The 26,781-nt window shown below is 44.6% G+C and overlaps 2 protein-coding genes across 2 annotated transcripts in view; both read right to left on the reverse strand.

The window, feature by feature from the left end:
- The window catches only part of SNX29 (sorting nexin 29), a 569,236-nt gene extending 551,749 nt beyond the window's left edge, over positions 1-17,487 (reverse strand). The window contains exon 1 of the mRNA XM_007462815.1: positions 17,420-17,487. Coding sequence (XP_007462877.1) covers positions 17,420-17,426 — 7 coding nt within the window. The 5' untranslated portion in view covers positions 17,427-17,487. The remainder of the gene's footprint in view (positions 1-17,419) is intronic.
- A 3,581-nt stretch (positions 17,488-21,068) lies between these two features.
- TNFRSF17 (TNF receptor superfamily member 17) lies at positions 21,069-23,473 on the reverse strand. Its single transcript, XM_007462816.1, has 3 exons — positions 23,356-23,473; positions 22,869-23,000; positions 21,069-21,358 (listed from the first exon to the last, which is right to left on the reverse strand). The coding sequence occupies exons 1-3, from the start codon at positions 23,471-23,473 to the stop codon at positions 21,069-21,071; spliced, it is 540 nt and encodes a 179-aa protein (XP_007462878.1).
- Between the last annotated feature and the right edge of the window lie 3,308 nt (positions 23,474-26,781).

The raw sequence follows: 26,781 nt of genomic DNA on the forward strand, positions 1-26,781 counted from the left end.
TACCTCTCACACAACAAACAGTTCCGTTTGTTCAAGCATTGTACATTGATTGGGCTGTTACTTACAGCCAAAAGCATTCTCAACTGATACACATGGCATACACCAAACTCCCATTTAAGAGGGTGTGGGGCAAGGACACTTCAAAGCCCCAGGCAGACCACTGTCAGAACCACATATGATGCTCCACAAGAGACCCAGTGATTCCAATCAACAGAGACACAGCTACATATTGTGATGCACAAGACACAGAACACAATTGTTTCAAAGGAGACCCAAATTTAGAGTTTGTACAAGGGCAGATGCTCCACACTGCAGGCCTTGAAGTGCCACTGAGCTGCTTCTCTCTTGGGCAACTCAGCCTGGGCTTCACCAGGGAGTACCATCAGGGCATCACCTTAGAGATGGTCAGTGATTCATGTAAGTCATGCCAGGGCCACCCGGTTGCTAACAACTGTAACCGTGCGGTGAGCACTTCCTGCATGCCAGGCACAAAACTGAGTCCTCTGAATGCATCATGCCCTGTAATTTTCACAACCACCCTACCAGCCAGGTAGTAGGATCCCTGAATCACAGATGGGGAAACTGAAGCTCAGAGAAGACAAGCAATTACATGTATTGACCCACTCGGTAATTATTTAACTTCTACTGTGTGCCAGGCAAGGTTCTAAGTGCTGGGGACACAGGAGTTAAATGGTATAAAAGAACCATCTTCTCATGGAGCGAAAATTCTCTTAGGAAGAAACAAATAGCTCCTAAGTAAACTAATAAAGATGATGTTAGAGAGTCATACTAGAAAGAAAAACAAAATGGGTTGATGAGACAGGGAGGAAGCAAGAGGGCCACGTCAGCCAGGGCAGTCAGGGAAGGCCTCTCTGCACACGTAGTATCTGAGCTGAGCCCTTTATAACAAGAAGGAGCAGCCATGGAAAGATATGGAAGACCAGCATTCCAGGCAGAGCAAACGGCCAGGAAGAGAGGAAACAACAGCTTGGCTTCTGGTCTTCCAGGACCCAAAGGAAGCCTCTTATGACTTGAGCAAAAAGCAGAAAAGGGGAAAAAGAAAAGAAAAGGGGAAGCAAAGACAGACAGGCAGGGGCCAGTAACAAAGGTCTTGTGGACCATGATAATGGGTTTAGGTTTTGTTCTGTATTTGAATACTAATAGTTGGAACCGTTGGACACCCCTGGTGGTAGAGTGGTTAAGAATCCGCCTGCCCATGCAGGGGACACGGGTTCAAGCCCTGGTCCGGGAAGATCCCACACTGCAGAGCAACTAAGCCCGTGTGCCACAACTACTGAGCCTGCGCTCTAGATCTGCAAGCCACAACTACTGAGCCCGCGTACTGCAACTACTGAAGCCTGCGAGCCTAGAGCCCGTGCTCTGCAACAAGAGAAGCCACCGCAATGAGAAGTCCACACACCACAATGAAGAGTAGCCCCCGCTCACCGCAACTAGAGAAAGCCTGCGCACAGCAATGAAGACCCAATGCAGCCAAAAATTAATTCGTTAATTAATTTTTTTAAAAAACACATAAAAAAATAGGTGGAATGGTGACTCCGACTGGAGATCGTGCCCCTCAAGGGTTGTTAGGACTACCACACGGGCTCCTGCCTCACCCCAGGCCCGGAGATCAAACCAGTCAGTAGACTCTCCATGGACACACAGTAATACAGCTGACTTCCCAAACTCTGCCACTGTTATTTTTTCTGGAAGAGGTCTTGAGAAAGGATAGCTCACGCATCCTTCCCACCAGACCAGAGGCCATCTTGAAGCGTCATTCAGGATGGCTTAGAGACCCCACCGACCCTAGGCCCTCAAACATTGCTCTTGACACCTGTGTCTATCAAAACACCCTGCTCTTCGTTTAGCAGAAGGTCTAGTTTCAGCTCTTCTCTAACACCAGAATTGGGAAGTCAGGCTTGCTTTCTTCCTTTTTCCAAGTACTGCACCCAAAAACTCTACTTGCCCTTGGGCAACGCCAGCTGGAAACTAGACAAGGTTTTCCCCCCGAAGTGCTTTTGCTATTCTTTCTGATCATAACAGTAATTCATGTGATAGAACTATCATATAACCCAGCATTTCTGGGTATATACACAAAAGAATTGAAAACAGGGTCTTGAAGAGATATTTGTATGCTTATGTTCACAGCAGCATTATTCTCAGTAGCTAAAATGTGGAAGCAACCCAAGTGTACACTGACAGATGAATGGATAAGCAAAATATGTATGCATATACATACAATAGATATTATTCAGCCTTAAAAAGGAAGGAAACTCTGCAATATGCTACAACACAGATGAGCCTTAAGGACCTTATGCTAAGTGAAACACACCAGACACAAAGAGATAAATACCACATGATTCCACTTATATGAGGCACTAAGAGCAATCAAAATCATAGAGAAAGAAAGTATAATGGTGGCTGTCAGGGGGAGGGGAGGGAAGAGAATGGGGGTTAGGGTTTAATAGCTACACATCTGCAGTTTAACAAGATGAAAAGAGTCATGGGGATGGATGGTGGGGATGCTGCACAGCAATGTGAAGGTATTTAATACCACCAAACTGTACACTTAAAAATGGTTAAGATGACAAACTTTATGTTATGTGTATTTTACCACAATTTAAAAAAAAAGAGTAATTCATGTGAAAAAATACAATAATAACAAGTCAGGGGGAAATATACAAAGAAAATAAAAATCTCCATCATCTCACTACTGATAATTGTTAGCGCAGTGATTCTCAAGCTTTCACATGCACACGAATCTCCAAGCAGGTTCTAATTCAGAAGGGCTGGGTGGGGCCTGGGATTCTGTATCTCTCACAAGGTCCCAGATGATGCTGATGCTGCTGGTGCCTGACCCACCGTGAAGAGCAAGGATACAGCATCTACCCCTAGTGATATGCATGATGATCCCAGATCTTTGTGATGGAATTGTTCCACTGCTTTTTCTAGAAAGGTCAGCAGCCTCCTCTGCCTCACCCTGCAAAGCCTCTCCACCGTGGGAAGAAAGCCTGTTCTCTAGAGAGAAACAGCCTGAGGTTGTGCAGGTCTCAGCCCACCACACACCCACCCTCGCTGACGCGATCTCTCCCCAGACAAGAAGTGCACTTGGGGCTCCCCTGGTGGCGCAGCGGTTAAGAATCCACCTGCCAATGCAGGGGACACGGGTTCGAACCCTGGTCCGGGAAGATCCCACACGCTGCAGAGCAGCTAGGCCCGGGCGCTACAACTACTGAGCCTGCTCTCTAGGACCCGCAAGCCACAGCTACTGAGCCCATGCACCACAACTACTGAACCCTGCACAACTAGAGCCCGTGCTCCACAAGAGAAGCCACCGCAATGAGAAGCCCGTCGACACAACTAGAGAAAGCCCGCACACAGCAACGAAGACCCAACGCAGCCAAAAAGAAATAAAATAAATAAAATTTTTTTTAAAAAAAGAAACATTCCAATGAATGAAACATATGAAATGTCAGTAATAAGCAAGACACATTCCTTTGGGGAAACTGTTAAAAAAAAAAAAAAAAGAAGTTCACTTGTAAAAGACAGTCCTGACCCCTGAAAAGGCACCTGTGGCCATCCCAGGCCTGAACGGGGATGAAGAGAAGGGGGTATCGTAGGGCAGAGGGAGTACAGGTGGCCTTGGGAGCATTCACTGACGGCAGGAGGTGCCCAGGAGGCCCATGGCCATGAGGAACGGTGGAAGGAGCGCTAGTGGGAAGTCACAAGGCATCAGGAGTTCTCATCCCAACCGGGCTGCTTGCTGGCCACGTGACACGGACAGTCACTTCCCTTCTCGGGGCACTGGTTTCTGCATGAGATCACACCCTCCTAGCTCTGCAGTCTGCGAGTGTGGGGTGTCTGTGGCGACAGGCAGGCAGAGCAATCGATGCTAGCGGGCTCTTTCCTACCTTCTCCCACGGACCAAGAGGAGAATACAGGACCCCTCCCAGGGCAAGAAGAATCTTCCAGCCTCAATGGCTGCAACCACTCAAAAGGGGTAGGGAGCCAGTGCCCACCTATTGAGCCTCAACTGTGGGCTAAGCCATTAACTGACTGGTATCTAATCCTTGACAAAGAAGGAAAGGTGGCTCCACTCAACAGAGCACTGGGGCTGAGAGGAAAAGACCTTCACCCATGGAAGTGCTTAAGGAAGGATTCAATTTCAAGTGCACTGGCTCGGCCATCTGTGAAATCCTGCTCACCCTCAACCCCTGTAACAAACCTGCAGTGACAGCCCAACTGCCAGTTCAGGAATGATTTCTTTATGAAACCCCAGCCTTTCTGCTTCCTTCCTTCTGTAAGGGTAGCCCTGAGTCAACACTATCAACCAGATGAGCCAGAATAGGCTTCTTTTTTTTTTTTTTTAAATTGGAGTATAGTTGATTTACAATATTGTGTTAGTTTCAGGCATACAGCAAAGTGATTCACAGAACAGGCTCCATCAAAATGAAAACAGAAAGGCACCCCAGGGAATACACCCAGGGTCCACAAACCTGTCAGAGAAATGCAGTGATCTCCTCAGGCTCTAACTTAGAAATCACCTGCATTTGAAAGTCAGTCACCTGGTTCAGGTGCATCGCTGTTGTCTTTCATGTTTAGAATCCTTAAGATCCTACACTAATTTTTCCCACAAATCTCCAGCCTTCAGTGACCTCCTAGGGAGAGAGAGCAGGGATTCAGAGTAGGACAGAGCAGGTTTGAATCCTACATCATCAGCTATGTGACCAAGGACAAGTTACTTAACCCCTCTGCACCTCCTACAGCAATTTTTTTTTTTTTTTTTTTTTTTTTTTGCTGCATTGTTGCTGTGCGTGGGCTTTCTCTAGTTGCAGCGCACAGGCTTCTCATTGCGGCAGCTTCTCTTGTTGCAGAGCATGGGCTCCCGGCACATGGACTTCAGTAGTTGTGGCTCATGGGCCCTAGAGTGCAGGCTCAGTAGTTGTGGCGCACCGGCTTAGCTGCTCTGCAGAATGTGGGTTCAAACCCATGTCCCCTGCATTGGCAGATGGATTCTTAACCACTGCACCACCAGGGAAGTCCCCTCCTACAGCTATTAATGAGTGAATGGATACCATGCACCTAGAACAGTGCCTGGTATACACCAAACACTTTATACATATTAACTATTATTGCTGTTGCTGCGGGCAATCCTATACCTCTGGCTCTAACAAGTACTTTCATCAGGCTTCCTTCTCTCCAGAGCACAGGCAAAGCAATCCAATCCTGGCCTCTGTGTTCACTGCCCTGGGGGAGTATAAAGGTGAAAAAGCTTCTCTGCCATGTGGGGAGGGGAAAACCAGCAAGATGCCCCCAAGGCACTCTACATATATCCCTTCTCCAATCACTGTCACAACCCAGGAGGTCAAGGTAATCATGGTGCCCGTCCACAGAGGAGTTAGGTCACTTGGGCAAGGCTGCACACACACACACAACGGTATTTCCCTGCCTCTCTACGCAGTGGCAGAGGGAAAGTCATTTCTCTGCTCGAAGGCCAATCCTTGCAGTGCACTCAGCGGGCATAATGGAGAAAAGAAAAAGATGGTAAGGTTCTTTGGGTGCCCACTGCAGGCCAGGAATTCTGCCCGAGGTCAGGCAGCAAAGCAGCGCTGAGACTCTGATCTGCCTGACCTCTTCCACAGCACACTGCTGGCCTGCTGGGGGCCAGGGAAGCCTGACTGAAAAAGCGGGAACTTGAACTGCGCTTAAAAAAACAGGAAGAACTAGAATACGGAATAGGTAATCCCATAAAGATAGAACGCTACTGCTTAATAGGTACAGGGTGTCCTCTGGGGGTGATGAGAGTGCTTTGTAACTAGATAGACATGGTGGTTGCACATTACAAATGTACTAACTTGCCATTAAACTGTTCACTTTTAAATGGTTAATTGTTTTTATAACTGTTAAATTTCTAACTTAACAGTTGTTAATTGTTCTAATTGTATTAAAAGCATACATGGTTTCACATTATCTGAAATTCACCTCCATAAGAAAATAATTTATGGAAAGGACTGCAACAGGTAGATTAGAGCACATTCTAAGCCAAAGAAGCCACCACAGCAGGAGTCCCCTAGGGGTGGGACAAGACTTCAGATAGTGCCCAGACCCCCACTGAAACACAGGGAAGAAAAGCCAAGCTCACTTCTCTCTCATGTTTCTGATTACACTGAGGGGAGTGTCTGTCTGAGGCTAGTAAGTGCTTAACTTCTGCATCAGTCAGGCTCCTAACAGGAAACAGCAGGCACTCTCAAATAAGGAGACTTCAAGGAGGTTTACTTATAAGGGGCCCTACAGAGAAGTGGTGGCGAGAAGCGATTCTCAACCAGGATTTCATGCCCCCCCCAAAAAAAGGGCATTTGGCAATGTCTAGAGACATTTTTGGCACAACTAGGGAGCTGCTCTTGGCATCTACTACAGTGTACAGGACAGCCCCACACGACAATCATCCAGCCCAAATGTCAATAGTGCCACAATTGGGAAATTCTGCCGTAACTTAAGTTTGATTGTCCCATTTCACAGATGATGAAACTGAGGCTCCGAGAAGTTAAAAAACTTAAACCTCTACTTGTGCTCTGAACCCCATCTCCTCTCACCTGCTCAAGGACATACTCCAGCAACGGTCCCTCTTTTTCCCACATTGTCAATTCTTTCTTATCATCTGTGCAATCCCTACAGCATACGGGGATGTCATAATACCTCCCCCCAGTTTAATAAAAGCCGTGCCTTGCTCCCATGTGCTGCTCCAGCCTCCAGCTCATTTCTCTGCTGCCCTGTCCAGCACAGCTCTTCCTTCACGAGAGCGGCCAGGCCCTCTGTGAGGGCCACCCCTTCCACAATGGCTGTTCCCAGCTCTGGCCAAAGGCCCTTTTGCTCCCATCTCCTCCTGCACCGAATTATCTACACAGGGGCCATAACATCTGGAACACAACAAATGACTTACTGACATTATATAACAAACACATGATACATTCAATGATATTATATGATTTGTTCAATGCACCCTGCAAAACTGCAATTAACATGGCATTTTTATGGAGCCCTGTAAGCATGTGGAGCATTGTCTCAGATGATTCGTGTTTCTGGCTCCCCTCCTCACAGAAGGAACTCAACAACTGTTGGATCAAGACTCCGGGGTTCGGTTCTGTAGTCCGTCAAGCGGCTGCTTTAAATGGAGAGGACCAGAATGCCCTCGTGCACGCAATGCACATTGCATGAGTGAAGCACTAGTTTTGTCTGCGTTAGCACATGAACAGATAACATGGACCATCATTCACCCCCAAAGTCAGGGCACTGGGTCCCAGCATTGTGGGCTAAAGTGGCACAGCTGGAGGAGGACAAAAGGACAGACTTTCCTTCACCACACAATGGAAAGAGGCAGACTCTGCTTGGAGGCAGATGGGCTCAGGCCATCCAAGTGGACTTGTGATGCCTAAAAACAAAGACTGGGTCAACAGCGGACTCATAAATGGGCAAAGAATTCCCTCTAGAGCAGAGGTCGGCAAATATTTTCTGTAAAGAGCAAAATGGTAAATATTTTTGGCTTTTCAAGCCAGATGGTCCCTGTCACAGCTACTCAATCAGAGTGCAAAAGCAGCCAGAGACAACAGCAAGAATGGGTGTGGCTGGGTTCCAATAAAGCTTTATTTACAAAACAGGTGGCCAGCCCAGTTTGCCAATCCTTGCTGCAGAAAAGAAAAAGAAAAACTGCAGTGTGCAAATACTTTGAAGAGAAAGTGTATCTTCCCTCATGGTTGGAGAAATGCAAATTATAAGCTTACCAAATCAACCACCACATGTTACCACTGTATAACTACTAAGTTCACCAAGAAACATTTAAACTGAAATTCCTCATTGCTGGCAAAGCTACGGGGAAACACAAAGGTCAGAATGGCCATCATCAAAAAGTCTACAAATAACAAATGCTGGAGAGGGTGTGAAGAAAAAGGAACCCTCTTGCACTGTCAGTGGGAATGTAAATTGATACAGCCACTATGGAGAACAGTATGGAGGGTCCCTAAAAAACTAAAAATGGAGTTGCCATATGATCCAGCAATCCCACTCCTAGGCACATATTTGGAGAAAACTCTAATCCGAAAAGATACCTGCACCCCTATGTTCACAGGAGCACTATTTACAATAGCCAAGACATGGAAGCAGCCTAAATGTCCATCGACAGATGAATGTATAAAGAAGATGTGGTACATATACACAATGGGATACAACTCAGCCATAAAGAAGAATGAAATACTGGCATTTGCAGCAACATGGATAAATTTAGAGATGATCATACTAAGTGAAATAAATCAGACAAAGACAAATATCATGTTATCACTTATATGTGGAATCTAAAAAAAAAAATTATACAAATGAACTTATTTACAAAACAGAACCACACTCACAGACATAGGAAACAAACTTATGGTTACCAAAGGGGAAAGAGGGGGAGGGATGAATTAGAAGTTTGGGATTAACAGATATACACTACTACATATAAAGTAGACAACAAGGACCTACTGTATAGCACAGGGAACTATATTCAATCTTATAATAACCTATGATGAAAAAGAATCTTAAAAAGAATACATATATATGTATAACAGAATAATTTTGCTGTACATCTGAAACTAACATAACATTGTAAATCAACTATACTTCAATTTTTTAAAAAAATGAAATTCCCCATTGCTCGTAAAGCTCCAGGGACACAGGAATGCACCACTGGTAATGAGTACCAGTGCAGAGTCCCGGAAAGCAACGAGCAGGGAATACCCAAAACTACAAGAACATCAAAGCACCTTCCTGACTCCTGGAAAACTAAGCTAAGGAGGAATGGGCCGGGGTGCGGGGGTGGGGATTATGAGAAAAGTAATAAGTATCTTCTTTACCAGTCTCTCTGTCTTCCAGGTACTGAGTAAGGCATTGTACAGTCATCACTCACTTTCACTTCCATTTACTGATGAGGGAATTAAGAGTCGGAGAAGTTCAACAACTTGCTCAGGTTCTTCAAATGGGAGTTAAATCCAGGATTGCCTGAGGGCAAAGTGTTTTTCCACTGCAACATGATGCCTGCCTAAACATGGTTTCAAGGGTGCAGATTTTTCCCACAGTGTTCTAGAACAGGGGTCAGCAAACTACAGCCCCCAAACTGCAGGTATTCTAAATAAAGTTTTATTGGAACACAGCCACATGCTTTCACTTGCGTATTGCCCGTGCTGCTTTTATACAACAGGGATGAGTAGTTGGGATGGAGGCTACGTGGCCCACAAAGCAGAAAATATTTACTATCTGGCCCTTTACAGAAAACGTTTGCCAACTCCATCCTAGAACATCATAAACGGAATTTACCTTCTTTTCCTACAATGGGAGAAAGGTTAAATAACTGCAGCATGTCAATTTAGTGGAACGTTACGCAGCATTTTTAAATAATTGTGAAGAGAAGGAACATGGGTAAATGCTATAAGTGAAAACATTAATTCAAATGTAGACTCAATGCAATTAGGTAAAATGCATATGCTTTGAACATAGAAGTGGAATACCTAAAAATCTAAATATTTAATATGTTAGAAAGGTATATGTATAGGTATATTGTTTTCACAATAGTCTTTAATGTCATTTGGGGGTTTTGCTTTTTTTTTTTTTTTTTTTAAGGTGGAGGAGGAAAGAGCAGATTCCAAACTATGCAGTCACAGGCAAGGAGAAACGGGCTGCCAGTGGGCAAGTTTCCCCCCTCGTGGGAAGCCGGGGAGCACAGGCCTCTGAGGGCTTCTGGATGGGTGAGCAGAAGTCAGGGCTGGGAAAGGGTCCTCACGCCCCCTGGAGGCCTCAGGCTGCTCCTCCCACAGCCTTTCCCACCTCAGCAAAAGGCATCCTCACCTGTCCAGCTGCTCAGGAGTCACCCTCGCCTCCCTCGGGTCTCTGCTGAGACATCACCTTGCCTGCGAGGTCTTCCTTGACCACCCCCCACCAAATGACAAGAGCCTTCCCTCCCCCTTCAGTTCATCCTCCAACCAGACAACAAGTGAGACAGACGCCACCCTCCCCCTTCAGTTCATCCTCCATCCAGACAAGTGGGACAGATGCCACCCTTGGACTCTGGACTGGGCATATGATCCAGGCATGGGCAGCCAGAGCCACGGTGATGGGTTAGTTCCAGGATGGCCGTGAGGCCAGCCAGACCACTATGAGTCAGCCCAGGACTTCTGCCGGAGCAACTGGAAAAGGCCTGCCCGCTTGGGTGTTGCTACATTGTAGGATGTGACCCAAGAGCTGCTAGTGGCCGTCTTGCCTCCATGGAGGGGGGGCTGCCTGAGGGTGAAGCCAACAGAGAGGAAAGTATTGAGAGTTGCGCGCCAGAGAGAAAGGTGGTCCTGATGACTCTCTAAGCACCAGCTGAGGCTGAAGCCAGGCTATCCCTAGACCTTTCCAGCACAAGATGCTTTAAACTCCTATTGTGCTGGAATCAGCTTCCGCCACATGCAATTGAAAAGAGTCCTGGGGAATTCCCTGGCGATCCAGTCGTTAGGACTCGGTGCTTTCACTGCTGGGGCCCGGAGTTTGATCCCTGGTCAGGAAACTAAGGTCCCACAAGCTGCATGGCGCAACCGGGTGTGTGGGAGGAAGAGTCCTGGTTAACATACCTATTACTCTAACATTTTGGGTACATTCGTTCAATTCCCTTCAACAAACACTGACAGTACAGCCCTCTGCTAAGAAGATGCGCCAAACTGTCATCCAACAAATGACTGCTGAATGTTGAACCCTGAATTTCTGGCCAGGCTCTGCTGCTACCAGTGCCTCACTCTCACTGGCAGCATTTTTTGTGTTGGGTCTTCGTTGCTTCGCGCGCGAGGGCTTTCTCTAGTTGCAGCAAGCGGGGGCTACTCTTCACTGCAGTGCGCAGGCTTCTCAATGCAGTGGCTTCTCTTGTTGCGGAGCATGGGCTCTAGGCACGCGGGCTTCAGTAGCTGTGGCATGCAGGCTCAGTAGCTGTGGTGCACAGGCTTAGTTGCTCCGTGGCATGTGGGATTTTCCCGGACCAGGGATCGAACCCATGTCCCCTATATTGGCAAGCGGATTCTTAACCACTGTGCCACCAGGGAAGCCCCTCACTGGTAGCGTTTTAAACAAGTGCAATTGCTTTGGTGGAAAGAGCAATCAAGAACCATCAACACTTGCATGTTAACACTACAGGGAAGTCATCCTAAAGACATCATCAAAAGGAAGAAAAACTACCTTGAACAAAAATGTTCACTGCATCATTATGTACAATAGGAACAAAAAGGAAAAAAGGGTGGGGGGAGTAAGTTTCCACAAGTCAGTAATTTAAAAGTTATGCCATATGTGTAATGATGGATTACTGATGGATTATGAAGTCCATAAAAGTGATCAAATATGAAGACCATGTAGCAATATGATAAAGTTTTATCCAGAAATGTTAAGGGTAAAAGCAAAATGTGAATTTATATGATAGTGATAAAATTACTTCAGCCTATGTCAACATTTCTCAAGCTTTTTCTCATTCTCTGTCAGGATGCTTTTTAGACATTTTTTCCTTAATCACCCCCACCATGAAATTTTAATACCACAGATATATCGTACATCATGCATATCTGTGCTTTAGACACAAGAATAGATGTTTCTCCCCCACAGGGGTGATATCACCCCGTTGAGAATGCATGGCCTGTGTGCAGACAAGACGGTAGCAGGACGGGAGGTGCTTTATCTGGGATTATGTTCACATTGCCAGAATTTAGTTCCAAAATTTAAGACCTCTGAGCATTTGACTTCCTGTTGGTCACCCAGGCAGAGCCATGCAACCGGGAAGCGGAAGAGTGGAGATCAGCGGGACTGAGTCCACTGCCACTTGCTCACAAGAGAGGCGGGCAGTCAAATGTTTGCTGACAGTGGAACAGTTTCTTCTTACAATCTGCCATAACAGATCAGCCCAGTGCCTTCATTGGGGGGGAAAATGGTGATATCATCACTTTTTCTGCTTGGAATGACCACAGCTATTCTTTTTTCCGTTCACTCATTTCAGCTGATTCTTTTGTTAACCATTTTCTAAATTGAACTATAGTTAATTTACGGTGTTGTGTTTCAGGTGTACAGCAAAGTGATTTGGTATATATATATATATATATATATATATATATATATATATATATATTCTTTTTCAGATTCTTTTCCATTATAGGTTATTATAAGATATTGAATATACTTCTCTGTGCTATGCAGTAGGTCCTTGTTGTTTACCTGTTTTATATATAGTAGGGTATATGTTATTCCCAAACTCCTAATTTATCTCCCTCTCCACCTTTACATCCTTTACTCCAAATACAAGCCACTGCTGGAGATGACGCAGTCAATGCCAAAGAGAAAATCATGACCTTCAACATTCCAGAAAAATAAGAAAAAAGCTGCCAAAATGAACCTAAACATCAGACAAGACGCAGCAGTAAATTACCCACTAAGCCCCCAACTTAGTGGTGTTTCAGGCCCTTAGAGCTTCTCTGCTTCACTCATTATTTGACCTCTCTGGGTCTGGCTTTCCCCAGGCCTTGAAATGGGGGTTTCAGGGTCTTTCTAACTTAAGAAGGATTCGTGACAGAGTAATTATTGATGGAAATGAGCATCAAGTAGCTTCAACTATAAAGTCTTACCAAAGACAGTGCTTGAGAATCATAACGACTTTCTGACCCTACAAGTCCTATTTTCCCCAGTAAGAGCAAAAGCATTATCTGAAAATCAGAATTCCTTAGCTAGTAGAGGCTGATAATCAAGTATTCCTACCTACTGGATTCTTTAAAGGGAAGCAAGTAAATCATCGCACTATCACACTGAAACAACCACCCACATCCGGCAGGTATCCATCCTCCTAGCAACTGTTTACTTCTACACACATACATGAATCCATAAACATTGTTTTATGTGCATGTTTTGATGTGCATCAAGGTATATATTTTAAATATAATTCTGTACCTTGCTTATTTTTAGAGAACATTAATGTTAAGATACAGCCACAGTGATGTGTATAAATCTAATTTATTCCTTTTAACATCTTTGAGGTTTTTCCATCATGTGACCATACCACATATATTTGTCCACTCCCCTATTAACGGTCATCTTAGTTGTTCCTGGCCCCATGATGCCCATTTATCTTGTGCATGCATTACCTAACTATTCCACTTCCTGGTTATTTGCACTTAATGTATTTGGCCTTGTACCCATCTGACCTCTGCCTCCACTCCAATATTTTCAGCTGCAAGACACACCAGACTCTAATTGCCAATTTATAGGCTACGCGAGAAACTGAGAAACATGTCAAACTACACCAAAAGGATTCCATCAGCAAAATCCCACAAAGAAACCTAACAGGATAAACTGTTTCCTTCAAAAAAAATGGCAAAGGGGCAAAAAAAAACGAGGGAGATGAAAGGGGAACCCATAGTTTAAAAAAAGACTTTGTGCTTCAAAGGATACCATCAAGAAAGTGAAAAACAACACACAGAACAGGAGAAAATTTTTTTGTAAAGATATCTGATAAGGGACTTGTAGCCAGAAATTATGTAGCATTCTTACAGCTCAACAATAAAAACAACCCAATTAAAAAAAAAAATGGACAAAGAAACTGAACAGACATTTCTCCAGATAAAATATACAGATGGCCAACAAGCACATGAAAAAATGCTCAATATTATTACTCATTAGGGAAATGCAAATCAAAGCCACAAAGAGATACCACTTTACACTCACTAGAATGGTTATTATCAAAAAGACTTGGTGAGGACGGGAAGAAACCAGAACATTTTTACAGTACTGTAAATGATGCAGGAATGGAAAATGATGCAGCTGCTTTGGAAAACAGTCTGACAGTTCTTCAAACACACTCAGCAATTCTGCTCTTAGATATCTATCCAAGAGAGATGAAAACACATTATCCACACAAAAACTTGTACATGAATGTTCACATGAGCATTATTCACGATAGCCAAAAAGTGGAAACAAGTCAATGTCTGTCAAATGATGAATGGATAAGCAAAATGTGGAATGTCCACACAACAGAATATTATTCAGTCACAAAAAGGAATGAAGTACAGATATATGCTACAACATGAGGAATCTTAAAAACATAATACTTAGTGAAAAGAGACACAAAAGGTCACATATTGTATGATTTGATTTATATGAAATATCCAGAATAGGCAAATCCATAGAGAGAGAAAGTAGATTAGTAGTTGCCTGGGGCTGAAGGAACAGAAAATGAAGAACAGCTATTAATGGGTATGAAGTTTCTTTTTTTGGAATAATGAAAATGTTCTAAAATTTATTATGGTGATGTTTGTACAATTCTGTAAATATGTTAAACATTAAAAAAAAACTTAAAAAGAGAGAAAGAGACCTAAAAAAATTAAGACAAACCAATTTGCACTGTTTAAACCATATTTAGACACTGACTTTTAAAAATACACTATAGGGAATTCCCTGGCAGTCCAGTTGTTAGGACTCAGCGCTTTCACTGCCAGGGCCTGGGTCCAATCCCTGGTCGGGGAACTAAGATCCTGCAAGCCACGCAGCGTGGCCAAAAAAAATATACACTATAAAATAAAATTATAAGGCAATCATGGAAATTTAACATTGAATATCTGATATTAATGAATTACTGCTTATTTCCTATAGGTATCACAATGGAATTGAATTATGCTTTTTTAAAAAGGAGTCCCTATATCTTAGAGAGAAATATTTTTAAAAAACTTTACAGATGAAATGATATAGGACTTCCCTGGTGGCACAGTGGTTAAGAATCCACCTGCCAATGCAGGGGACATGGATTCAATCCCTGGTCTGGGGAGATTCCACATGCTGCAGAGCAACTAAGCCCGTGCACCACAAGTACTGAGCCTGAGCTCTAGGGCCCGCAAGCCACAACTACTGAATCCCGTGTGCCTTAGAACCCATGTGCCACAACTACTGACCCCCACATGCCACAACCACTGAAGTCTGCGTGCTGCAACTACTGAGCCCATGTGCTGCAACTACTGAAGCCTGCAGGCCTAGAGCTCGTGCTCCACAAGAGAAGCCACCGCAATGAGAAGTCCGCGCACCGCAACGAAAAGTAGCCCCCGCTCACCGTAACTAAAGCCCGCGCACAGCAACGAAGACCCAACGCAGCCAAAAAAAAGAAGAAGAAATGATAGGATTTGCTGGCTGTCTAGGATTTGCTTCAAAATAAACTGGGGAGAGAGGTAGGAAGTAGACAGGTATATGGGTGAAGTGTCATGAGTTGGTAATTGTTCATTAAACTATTCTCTCCACTTTTTTTTTTGCTTGAAATTTTCTTTTAAAAAAAAGCAAAAGAGTAAATATTTCCATGCCACATCATTTTATGTGCCAATTATTAATCCCATAGGTGGAAGATACCTTGGACTTCCCCTTCCAATCATCAGCAACCACTTTTTCTGCCTCAATTACAATCTTTCCAAAAGAAGTCTTTCATCCTTCATGGTTTTTCCTAAAAGAGCCATGTGTTGGTTTCCTTCTGTAATTTGTTTAACCTTAGACCTAATGGGGTTTTTTAACTGAATTATAAAACTTCCTTAATTTTGATATTAAGTTGCTCCTTAAAGTATACATTGGTCGGTTTCCCTTGGCTTGTCAATTTCACTTGCTCCCAATGAAGACAGTAGAGAGAATGGTCCAGAACTGTGAGCTCAAGGCAGACTCCATGGTCACATTAAAAAGAGTTTCTCAGGGTGTTCTTAGCCCCAGCCCCCGTCCCAGAGCTGGGCCAGAAAACAACCCCACCTGAACCCCACAGGGGTCCTTACAGAAAAAACAATAGCAGCTCTCAAGTTCCTGACTACATACCATGTAAGTGGCACAGTACCAATCGCTTTACGTGAGTAACGTTAGTCATTGCAACAAGCCTAGGATACAGGTACTATTATTTATCCTCATTTTGCTGAGACTTCCAGAACAGCAGAGCAGCTTGCTCTAAATCACACAGGTTTACGTGGAAGAGCAAGTATTTGAACCCAGGCTGTCTGCCCCCAAGGTCTGCACTTATTCCAGGCTGTATTACCTCCTGGGTGGAAACCAGTTCATTGCATCTTTGTTGTGGTATCACTAATGTTCAAGGACCAGAAACTCTAGTGAGGCCAAAAATCATCTGACAACTGAAGCTGGACTATCTCCCAGGAAAACCCCCCTCCCCAGCTCCCGCATTAGGACAATCAATTTCACAAATCTTGCTTATGAATAGCAAAACAAAAGGCACCTAAGTTATGGAAAATGATCCACAGAGTTAACTTAAAAGTTAAAGATGAAGAGAGACACATGGCCTTCACCTTGCCCTGCCTCGACCTCCAGAAATGCCTGAGTCCAAGGCCAGGGCCAGCTGGGTTGGTTGCAAGGATTCTGTAGAGGCTATTTCACAGTGAGGGGAAAACAGGCAGAAGGAGGGTAGGCGGGTCTTCCTGAGTAAATCCAGATCCCAGTCAGGGCAGCTGCGAGGCTTCCCTGAGTCACTCCCATCTCTACATACTACACCCAGGAATGACTTAGCACCAAAACACCAACGGACCTCATGAGTGGAAAGGGCTGAGAACACGCGTCCAAGTCTAGGGACTAAACTTCAGAAACACTGAAGGCAAGCTGTCCACACATAACTCAAGCCTCCCACCAAAACCACCCCACTCCCCAGTGGGAGGGACAAGGTCGGACTGGGAAGGGCAGAGGTCCCCAAATGAGCTCAGCATTGGACAAGAGGGGAGGGCTGCCGGGCAAGACTAGGGAGACCTCAAATGAGCTAGGAAAAGAAATGGAAGGAGCTGGAGTATGAAAAAATAACCAAAATACAAGAAGCAGAACCAGAGAGGGAAAATGAGGAGCACCAAGCGTCCTCTGAAACCGAGAGCTAGCAGGGGACACAAGGCTCAGGGGGCAGCAAACTAAGAATGAGACACTCTTTGCCTGTGCGTAGATCGGAGTGGCTAGGGCCAGGAGCCTGGGAAGTGGGAATGACTGGGGAGCAGGGGGACCAGTAACTGGAATTGGGACTCAGGGAGTCTAGGAGTTAGGAGGGACTGAGACACAGGAGGTCTGAGAACTGGAGGTCGGTAACTGGACTAGGGGGGTCGGAGGATTGGGAGGGACTGGGGGATCTGGGGGACAGGTGTCCAGGAGCTGGTTGTAAGTGATGGACAGGAGTCAAGGGACTAGGAGTGCCTGGACCGGGGACGCCAGAAAAGTGCAGGTGACCAGAAGCCAGGAACTGGGCGTACATGGGGGTCAGGAAACTGGGAGCGATGGGACGGGGTCCGCGAGCGAGCGGGACGCGGGGACTCGGGGGCCGGAGTGTGCAGCTGGTGCGGCAGGAGCCGGGGCGGCTGGGGCAGGTGACAGCGGCCAGGCCTCCACTCACCGCTCATGGTGCCGCTCCCCGGGTCGGTGCCTGCCGTGCCGCCACCACTGCCGCCACTGCCGCTGCCGCCCTCCAGACAGGCCAGGCGCCGGCGCACCCCGCCCCGCCTGCCGCCCCGCCCCGGAAGTACAGCCCAGCCGGCGCGGCCCCGCCCCCCAACCCGGAACGTAAACACCCGCGCCGGGCGGCAGAGTTGGGGCGATGCTAGCCGCGCCGAGGCTGCTGGGCGCCCGAGGCAGACCGGAGACCCCCCGCAGCGACGCCTCGCGATCCGCAAGGCGGGGACCGGACGGGACGCCTCCCCGCCATCCTGGGCTCACACCTCTGTCGGGGAGCCAGACGGGACGGTGGCCACGAGAAATGAGACAACGCGGTTCCAGAGAGTACTAGAAGCGGAACGGGGAAATTTAAAGAGGAATGGGCCAAAGCGTGGGGACAGGGGAAGTGGGCAGTCCCGGGGGGCCACTCTCTGGAGACGACTTTAGAGACCTGGGTGGTAAGAGGGAGACGGCCCGGGAAGATCGACGGGAAGGGTGTTCCAGAAGGAGGGGTTGACTGGAGTGAAAAGGTGAGCGAGAAAGGGGTGTGAGAGAGGAGATTGAAGAGGTGGGTGGAGGGCCCTGCAGGCCATGGTGAATGGGTTGGACTTTCCCGCCTAACTCTAAGGAGATAAGGGAATGCGAAATCATTACAAGAATTTAAGTAGGGGAGTGATGCAATGTGAATTTTAAGGTGATTCCTCTTCCTGGGTTGAGAATGAATTGTAGTGGGGCAGGGTGGAGAAGGGTCAGCTGGTTAGGGGGCCACTGCAATTGTCTGGCGAGAGATACTAGTGCCTGGGGCTAGGGTGGTGGCAGGGTGTGAACGTAGATGGGTCCTGTTTGAAAGAAGGTCAAGTTACTGCCCCATTTTACAGATAAGGGAAAGGGGACTCAGAAAGGTTAAAGGAATGTTTTCCCAACTTGTTTTGCCCACAACCCAGAGTAAAAGAAAATGCATTTTATACCACAACCCAGTATGCAAATACATACATTTAAGAAGCTGTTTAACAAAACAATTCTGTAGGTAATGTATTCTCTTCACCTTTTCTTTTTTTCAATGCTGACTGAGATGATTGATCCACTCCTAAGTCTTGATCCACAAAACACTGAATTGAGGCCCCCACGGGGAAATGGAGCCAGAATTCCAGCCGAGTTCTGCGTGACCCACATCCCCATGGTCTTCCTACTACATTGCCTCTCAACACATACTCTCTGGCCCCTGGAAATTTACCTTTTGGATGCAGCAGAGATGAAGAGATCTTTGGAGAAAGATGCTCTGCAGCATTATTTATAATAGAGAAAAAGTGAAAAGCACCAAAGCCAGGTTACAGAAGAATAGCTAAGCAAATCATGGCCCACCTCACAAAGAATCTCGTAGTTTAAAGTGCTAATTATAAAGGTTATGGAAATGCAAGGAAAGGCCAGTGATAATAGAATAAGTTTTTAAAAGCCCCATGCAGGGAACTCCCCCGTGGTCCAGTGGTTAAGCCTACATGCTTCCACTGCATAGAGCATGGGTTTGATCCCTGGTCAGGGAACTGATAAGATCCCACATGCCACACGGTTTGGCAAAAAAAAAAAAAAAGCCCCATGCAAAATGGTCTGTACACCATGATTACAACTGTGTCAAAGTCAAAATACAGCCATGTGCAGGGACTATGATAGAATGTAAAAATGAAAATACTTGTGTGTTTGGTTGGTGGGGTTGTTTTCCCCATTTTCAAAATTGTACTTTGTAGTTTTTGCTAATTTGTTATTCTAGTTAAAGAGTCAGTGTGTCTGAATCCCTCCTCTCCCCCGCAGAAAGCCTAGTTTAGGTCTGTCTGCCTCTGTAACTTTTGGTGAGACATCACATACTTGCTTCATGGAATTGTCATAAGGATACGTGTTATACCTTCTCCTAGCACCCTGTACCCTTTCTTCATGGCACTTGAGATGGGATAGGTTATTGAACTTGTAGAGGGTGCTTTACATTTTCCACTACCAGCCACCCTCCTTTAAGTATTGTAATTCCTTCCTCCCGAGATTTAGCCTGGTCCTGGAGGACCAAGAATCAAAAGCCTAAGGTCAGCAGCTCTTCTGGGCTTTTGAAAAAATCTAAGCTTATTGTGTGGAGTGAGAGGAGAAGGAAGAAGGCTTGTGAGAAACTAGGAGGAACATTCCCAGGCCATATAACAGAAAAGGAGTGTGTGCCTGCCCTCAAAGAGACTAGACCTCAAAGCACTAATAAAAACCATGATGGCAACGTAACTAACACAAAGTACTTAACATGAACCAGAAACTTTTCATGGGAATAAATAATAAATGTATGTGTGTGTATATTTTCATTTAATCCTTAAAACAACGTTATAAATACTATTATTATCCCCATTTTACAGATGGGGAAACGGAGGCATAGAGTGGTTAAGTAACTCTCACAGTCACCCAATGTCTATAACTTCCTAGTAACAGAACCTGGAGTCAAACTCCAAGAGCCAGTGCCTTCACCACTATACTGTGTTGTCTCCTATGGCCCTCAAAGGCCTGGAATGGAGCCATAATGGGCCCTGAGTGGTTAAAAAGTTCCCACCAAGTTTCTCCATACCCCAAACCTGATACAAAAGCCACAAAGCCCCAAGACCTTGAGGGTCTCTGCTGTGGTGCCAGTGGGCATCTTAACAATGATCAAAGTCAACAGATTACCAGAGGGCACTGCCTATTGCACAGCCCTTTCCATAGCAGCTCAGGACCTTTGCACAACCCAAGGAAGGCAGCCCTCTCCCAATAATGACTAAGATTGTAGCCCAAAGAGATGAGGAAACTCAGAAATGGAATTCAATTGATATGAAGAGAAAAAAGGGAATAGATCAGAATGTCTGGGTTTAAATCTGGCCCTGCCATTTACCGGCTATGTGACCTTGCTCTGATTCAGTTTCTGTCATCATCTGTAACATGCAGATAATAATGATCCACCTACCTTGTGGTTTGTTGTATATATTAAATGAGTTAGTACAGGTAAAGCACTTGGAACAACCCCTAGCACATTAGTAAGGGTAAATAAGTGCTAGCTATCATTATTATTACCTGCGTGTAGGTGCAAAAACGATACCTAGTACCCATTTATCACAGTTTGCAACTACACGTTTATTTATATGATTGTAATAATGCCTGATGCCTCCGTGAAGCTGAAAGCTCACAAGGTCAGGAACTGGCCATGCACTGCACACTGAATTAGTGTGGCTGGCTCTAGGCTTCTCCTGTAGATAGAAAGTACATAGGATAACCTTGCTTTCCTTTAACAATAAAAAGAAATCCAGTCTGTCCTGAAATGTATGTGTACATGTATAGGAGAGAAGTGGTCTAGCCACAGAAATGTGTGACTATGGAATCTACACATTACAGTGCTTTTTTTTTTTCAGTGAGTCAATTTAATCATGAAACCAAGGAAGTTTCCACAGCTAAGCTCCCAACAGTAAGGTAGAAAAATATATCTAACAAAGATTTTCCAGAATTAGAGAACAAAAAGCCATATCATCCACTGATAAGTACAATCATCCTAAAAAGATCTGATACATCATCCTTTTCTTCTGACAAAAGATTTTCCAAGTAGCTCTATACCATCGAAATGGTTAATTAGCTGGGAAAATTGATTTCTCCATCCCCGTGACACTCGAGGCAGCTAGCAGGCTGTTGCAGTAGTCGTTTGTTTTCGTGGTGACAAGAATGGTTGCACCTTCCTCCATGGCTGGGAGTGGAAAGAAATGGTCAGAATCGACCTTTGGTTTGCTCCTGACACAGTCTTCACACGTACATTCTTCCACCGTGTACCCGAGGCCTCTCGAAAGAAGAGTTTCCGCACCAGTCCCGCCATCGTCGCTCTCATACAGGTCTGCATTCGCATCCTTCTGGAGAGCCGGTCCTGATTATGCAGAAACAGAACCATTAACCTAAACTTTTCAGGGCGCATGGCTGTGCCAGACTTAGCAGCACACATCCGGGATCAAAGCAACGTGAGATGTGTCTCTTCCCACAGAACAAATAAGTGGGTCCTACACTAGAAGTCATGAACTGACAGACCATGGGCCATATTGGGTTCAAAGACATGCTTGGTTTAGGGCGTACAGTGTTTTTAAGTGTTTGCTTGTCTGTTTTACATTGGCCCACATTTGAAAAGCAAGAGACTTTACATACAAATCTAGACAACTGGCCCCTTTTTTTTTTTTTTTTTTTTAAGAAAACAAAATGTGGCCACTAGGAGCCAACATTCCTACACGGAAACAATTGGGAGTCAATAGCACCTGTCTCCTTCAAGCAGGGCATGGGCTCCCCTATCGCCGAAGCCTCAAGCAGCCCACTAAATTCATTTCTCACCCACTTGGCCCTTGGATGCACTAAGGTACTGAGCCTTTTTACACATGTGAAATGACAAATTACCATATGTTACAGCACACCAAAATCAGTCTTGGGTGACACTCTAGAATTCACAGTAAAGATGCTTCTCTTACAGAACATTTTGTGGCAGATTACTTTTTTTTTTAAATGAATCTGTCATGATCACAGAAGGAAGGAGTCTCCACTACGTCCCCACATACGTCTATGAAGGCACGTTTACTACCTCCTCAACCTTCTGCAGTGTAACTCCATCTTCCAGAACGTCACACTAAAGTCACTCCCCACCTGTCTCTCAGACCCCAGGCAAAAAACGAGAAATGAGTAAATCGTATGGAACAGCCATCTCCCTCCCTTTACTGCACTAAAAAGCAAATGAGGTGGACGCTTTACAGATTATGCATGGAAAATACATGCATAAAGAAATAGGGCAATGGCTGCAGAGTGTTCGGGAATTAGATCATGGTCAAAGGTGCTGAAATATTTTTATCTTACAAAGCCTTTAAGTAAAACATCCACTTCTCTGGGACTGGTTCTCTCCTGCTTAATAAAGATAAAAATCTTTAAGATGATTGCTTAAATAATCCAGGAGCAACTGGTATTCATTTCTAGCATTTTTCGCAGTAAAATGTTCACCCAAGCAAGCAACACTTATATTTGTATGAAAATATGGCCACGGATCTTGCCAAATATACTTTTCCCAATAGTACCAAACCTGGCTAGCTGTTTCTGATAGCATGACGTTTAATCAATGTGCTAACTTTGTCAAAGAGATGGATGTTTCCCAAGGAAGCCTCAGTACTTCCAAAGAGTAATTAGAAAAAATGTTGGGGAAGGCTGACATTGTAGGACATCAGCAAAGAAGGTGTAAAAGTCGAAAAGAAAGCTCGCTTCTTCCAAGAGTTCATTTAACCTGTCATCTAACACACTCAAAAGGGCCCTTACCAGATGAGATACTCAACATGAAAAAGGAAAAGGAACTGAAATTCACCATAGCCACCTCTTGGAAACAGATTTCAAAGATCAACCATCAAACCAACCTGTGTTTTTAAATTCGTCCTTTAATGGCTCGGAGCTCATCTTCCTGAGCAAGAACATCAACACGAAAACTGTCAAAGAAACGATCAAGCTGAGGCCCAAACAGGTCCAGAGAATTGCATTTGTTCCTTTCACTGAATTAAAAGAATGTCAGAGAGATAATGAACTAATAACATCATAACCACATCAAGTAAAGATTATTTGCCGTCCAATTCCCCTCATTCCTCAGCATTGACTTTTAAATTCTAAACCATACTTAATTAGGAGAGCTGATAAAAAAATCTCTGTTGTTAAGATTGCAGAATAAAATTGAGTTCAGTTCTGAATAATTGTTCGTTCCTGTTGGCATTTAAATGATTGCCTAATTTTCTTCCTCTTTTTGATCCAGAAAATATCACCACCTTCCCCGTAATATTTCTTCTTTGAATAAAGTCAATACAGAGAGAAGACTTCACACCAATGAAGAATTGTTCGAGCAGTATTACTTACTTGTATTACAATAACGCTGACATATTAGAGGAGGGGTATTAGGGCATCGAAGGTGACACGGTTTGCAAGCATTCAGCAATCTGTCAAAATATTCATTTTGGAAGCACTGTTGAGCCATCTGGAACCGGATCGCAAAAAGAAACAAGGAAACCACAGAAAGAACAGCATGGGAGGACAAGTAAAATCTCGTCGAGAATTCCCCAGCAAATGTAATGACAGCTGCTAGAATGTGGAGGGAAAAAAAGAACTTCACATCAATGACTTGGTTCTTATGGGGGCTGACTCTTTGTACCATGGCTAAGGATTTGAATACCAACACTAATTCCAGTTTCTAAGTTTGAGGCCTGAGTGGGGTAAGAGATGGGGCGTATGTAGCAAGGGCTATGGTTTATACCTGAAACAGAAACTGCTTATTTATAGAGGAAATTTCTCAGGCAGGTGACAGTTGCAGGATGTCGACAAGCCTGAGGCATCAAGCAGAAGGTTCAGTAACCATTTTGGGAGCATCTGTTTGTGAGCTGTGCTGTGTGATGGGCCCCAGGGAGAGAGATAAGACAAGGTCTGTGTCCCTTAAGAACTAAAAATCTAACAGAGGAGATAGAAATTCACTGGAATAACCACAAAGTGTAGTAGGAAGATAGAATGTGACAGGGAAGGAATACGAAGCATGCCTACCGGGTTTTAAACCTAGGAAGAATCCCAGAATTCTGACAAATAGGAATTTCTAGGGTAAAAGTTAAATTGGCAAGAGGGTTGGGGGGAAGATAGGTTTGGGACATAATGATAATATATGAATATTAATATATTATTAATATCTATGTTCCATTGTTGAAATTTTAGAAAAAAAACAGTTGAGCATGTAGAAAAATTATCCACAATCATAGCATCCAGAAATAATCACTGTTAGTATTTTGGTGTATCACACAGAATTTGCAAACAGGACTGCCAGTGTGGTTTTTTTTAATTTTAATTTTATTTTATATTACAGTATAGTTGATTTACAGTGTTGTGCTGGTTTCAGGTGTACAGCAAAGTGATTTGGTTATACATATACTTGTATCTATTCTTTTTCAGATTCTTTTCCCATAAAGGTTATTACAGAGTATTGAGTAGAGTTCTCTGTGCTATTGCCAATGTGTTCTATTTGACCAGCTACTGGGAGGATTTCTGTAGGTGGATGGAGGGATAGATAGACAGATAAATAGATATATATATAGGGAAGTGCATTTTCCTTTTTACGCGTTTGTTTCTAACCATACTGAGAAATAAATCAAAATCTTACATTCCTCTAGGGTCCAGGCAGTGAGGTCAAGGGGTGTGACACCCTGGGTGGGACAACCAGGAGCTGAAAGGGCTGGCCCAGCAGGTCCCACGCCCTCACGCTCCTGCCAAATGGTGACCTTTGGGAGACAGGAAAGGACACAGGAAAAGCATGATGAGAGATAGGCGAGGACAAAGATTACCCCTCCTATCAGCCAAGCGAGGAGAGCTTCAGGAAAGGATAGGAAGTAGGGTCAAATTCTGCAGAAAAGTCAAAGGTGGTGCACTAAGGAAGGGGGTCATTGGTGGCCTTTGAGTATGTCAGTGGGCATATTGTAGGTATTTAAGGAGTGGAGAGAAAGAGGAGGTGGCCAAGGTGGGCCACGCCTGGGAAGTCTGGTGGAAACCAGAACTGAGCTTCGATATCTCTTGGAAAAGAAAGCACTACTGTTTCTGACAGATGTACTGGCTCAGGTGCCTGAAGTCCCATGTAGAAGGACGTTCACTGCAACATCATTTGTATTCACAAGAGCCTGTCCATCAGTGGGGAATCCACTGTAGAATACGACGCAGCCATCAAAAAGAATGAGACCAATGTGCTCTGATACGAACAATACATCACCAAGTGGAAGATTCAAGGTACTGAACAATGTGTTTATAATCTTCTCTCCTGTGTTTACAAAATAAAATATGTAGGGTCTATATATAGAGATATAAACAACTGCCTACTTGGTACATCCATTTCAAGTCTAAGAGGCATCTCAAACTTTATTAAAGTGCATTTGGATTCTCCAAAAGGGAAAGAATGTATGCAGTCTTTTCAAACCTACTTGGTCATTGAATTCCTTTTTTCAAGGACCACCTATGAACATCTAGGAATATATGTTTTATGGAACATAATTTGGGAAAAATCAGGCCAGATTATCTCCACAATTTCCTCCAGTTCTCAAAGACTGTGATTTGGGGATTTAGCAGAGTGACAGTAAAACAGAAATAGCATGGTTTTAAAGCAAGGATTCTTTTTTTAAGTTTCCTGATAAAGTTTGTTGATAAGATAACATCACCAAAAGAGTGCTGGGTCTGACCTCTCTCTACACAGAAAGAACAGGGAGGAAAACCAATCCCCAAGTCAGCATCAAGCTTCAGCAGTCACTCAACGCTCTAAAGAAGCGAAGAGACGCTGCCTCAAACTTCCAAAGCCATTAGCGTGTTCTGCAAGGAAAATTCCATCCATTTAAAAGATCCTTTATCCAAATTACTAAACTACCAGCAAGCTTTCACACAAGAATACTTTGACCTTTTAGCTCTTAACTCCAAACCAACAGTACACAAGTTCTTCCCAGGACTTCAGTAGATTTTTCACTTGGAGAGGGAAATCTAGACCTGCATTAGTCCAGGTTCTCCAGAGAAACAGAACCAACAGAATGTACATATAGAGAGAAAGAGATGTACTCTAAGAAACTGGTTCACACAATTATGGAGGCTGAGAAGTCCTAAGATGTGCAGTTGGCAAGCTGGAGACCCAGGAAAGTCAACAGCGATGGTGTAGTTTCAGTCCAAGTCTGAAGTTCCAGCTCAAGAGCCAATGGTGTGAGTTCCAGTCCAAGAGCCAGCAAGCTCGAGACACAAAAAGAGCTGATGTTTCAATGTCTGAAGACAGGAAAAGACTGGTGTCCCAGCTCAAGTCAGGCAGATCTTCAACTCTCTGGATGAGGGCAGTCTACTTTTACTCAGTGTACTCATTCAAATGCTAATCACATGCAAAAACACCCACACAGACACACCCAGAATAATCTTTTGCCAAATATCTGGGCCCCATCAAATTGACACATAAAATTAACCATCACAAGGCCCTTGGCTACACATCCAATCCTTGTCTTCTGTTGACCTCCTTGAATAACCTCTGTGTTATGCTGTGCTACCTGGTTACTGTGGGAGCTATGTCTCCCAGAATCCCCATCCCTGCACGGTTCCAGGATAGAGCTGGCCAACACAGGAACATGAATGAGACTGGGAAAGCGGATGGGAAGCAGCAGCCGCTGTTCTGTTCTCCGAAGGATATCACAGTCACATGCAGTGATGGATGGTCACAAAGATGCCTAATGGGTTCAGGTACATCCTCATTCTCCTTTGCTCTACATCCAGCTCTTCTTCCCACCTGCTGGC

This window comes from Lipotes vexillifer, unplaced genomic scaffold (assembly GCF_000442215.2).
Source record: "Lipotes vexillifer unplaced genomic scaffold, Lipotes_vexillifer_v1.1 scaffold306, whole genome shotgun sequence".
Lineage (NCBI taxonomy): Eukaryota > Metazoa > Chordata > Mammalia > Artiodactyla > Lipotidae > Lipotes > Lipotes vexillifer.

Excerpts from the sequence above, each read along its gene's own strand:
- TNFRSF17 (XM_007462816.1), bottom strand. The coding sequence starts at position 23,473 with ATGGCTCAACAGTGCTTCCAAAATGAATATTTTGACAGATTGCTGAAT. Across the intron at positions 23,001-23,355 it reads TCAGCGTTATTGTAATACAA|TGAAAGGAACAAATGCAATT; the intron begins GTAAGTAATACT and ends CTTTTAATTCAG. Across the intron at positions 21,359-22,868 it reads GGACGAATTTAAAAACACAG|GACCGGCTCTCCAGAAGGAT; the intron begins GTTGGTTTGATG and ends CTGCATAATCAG.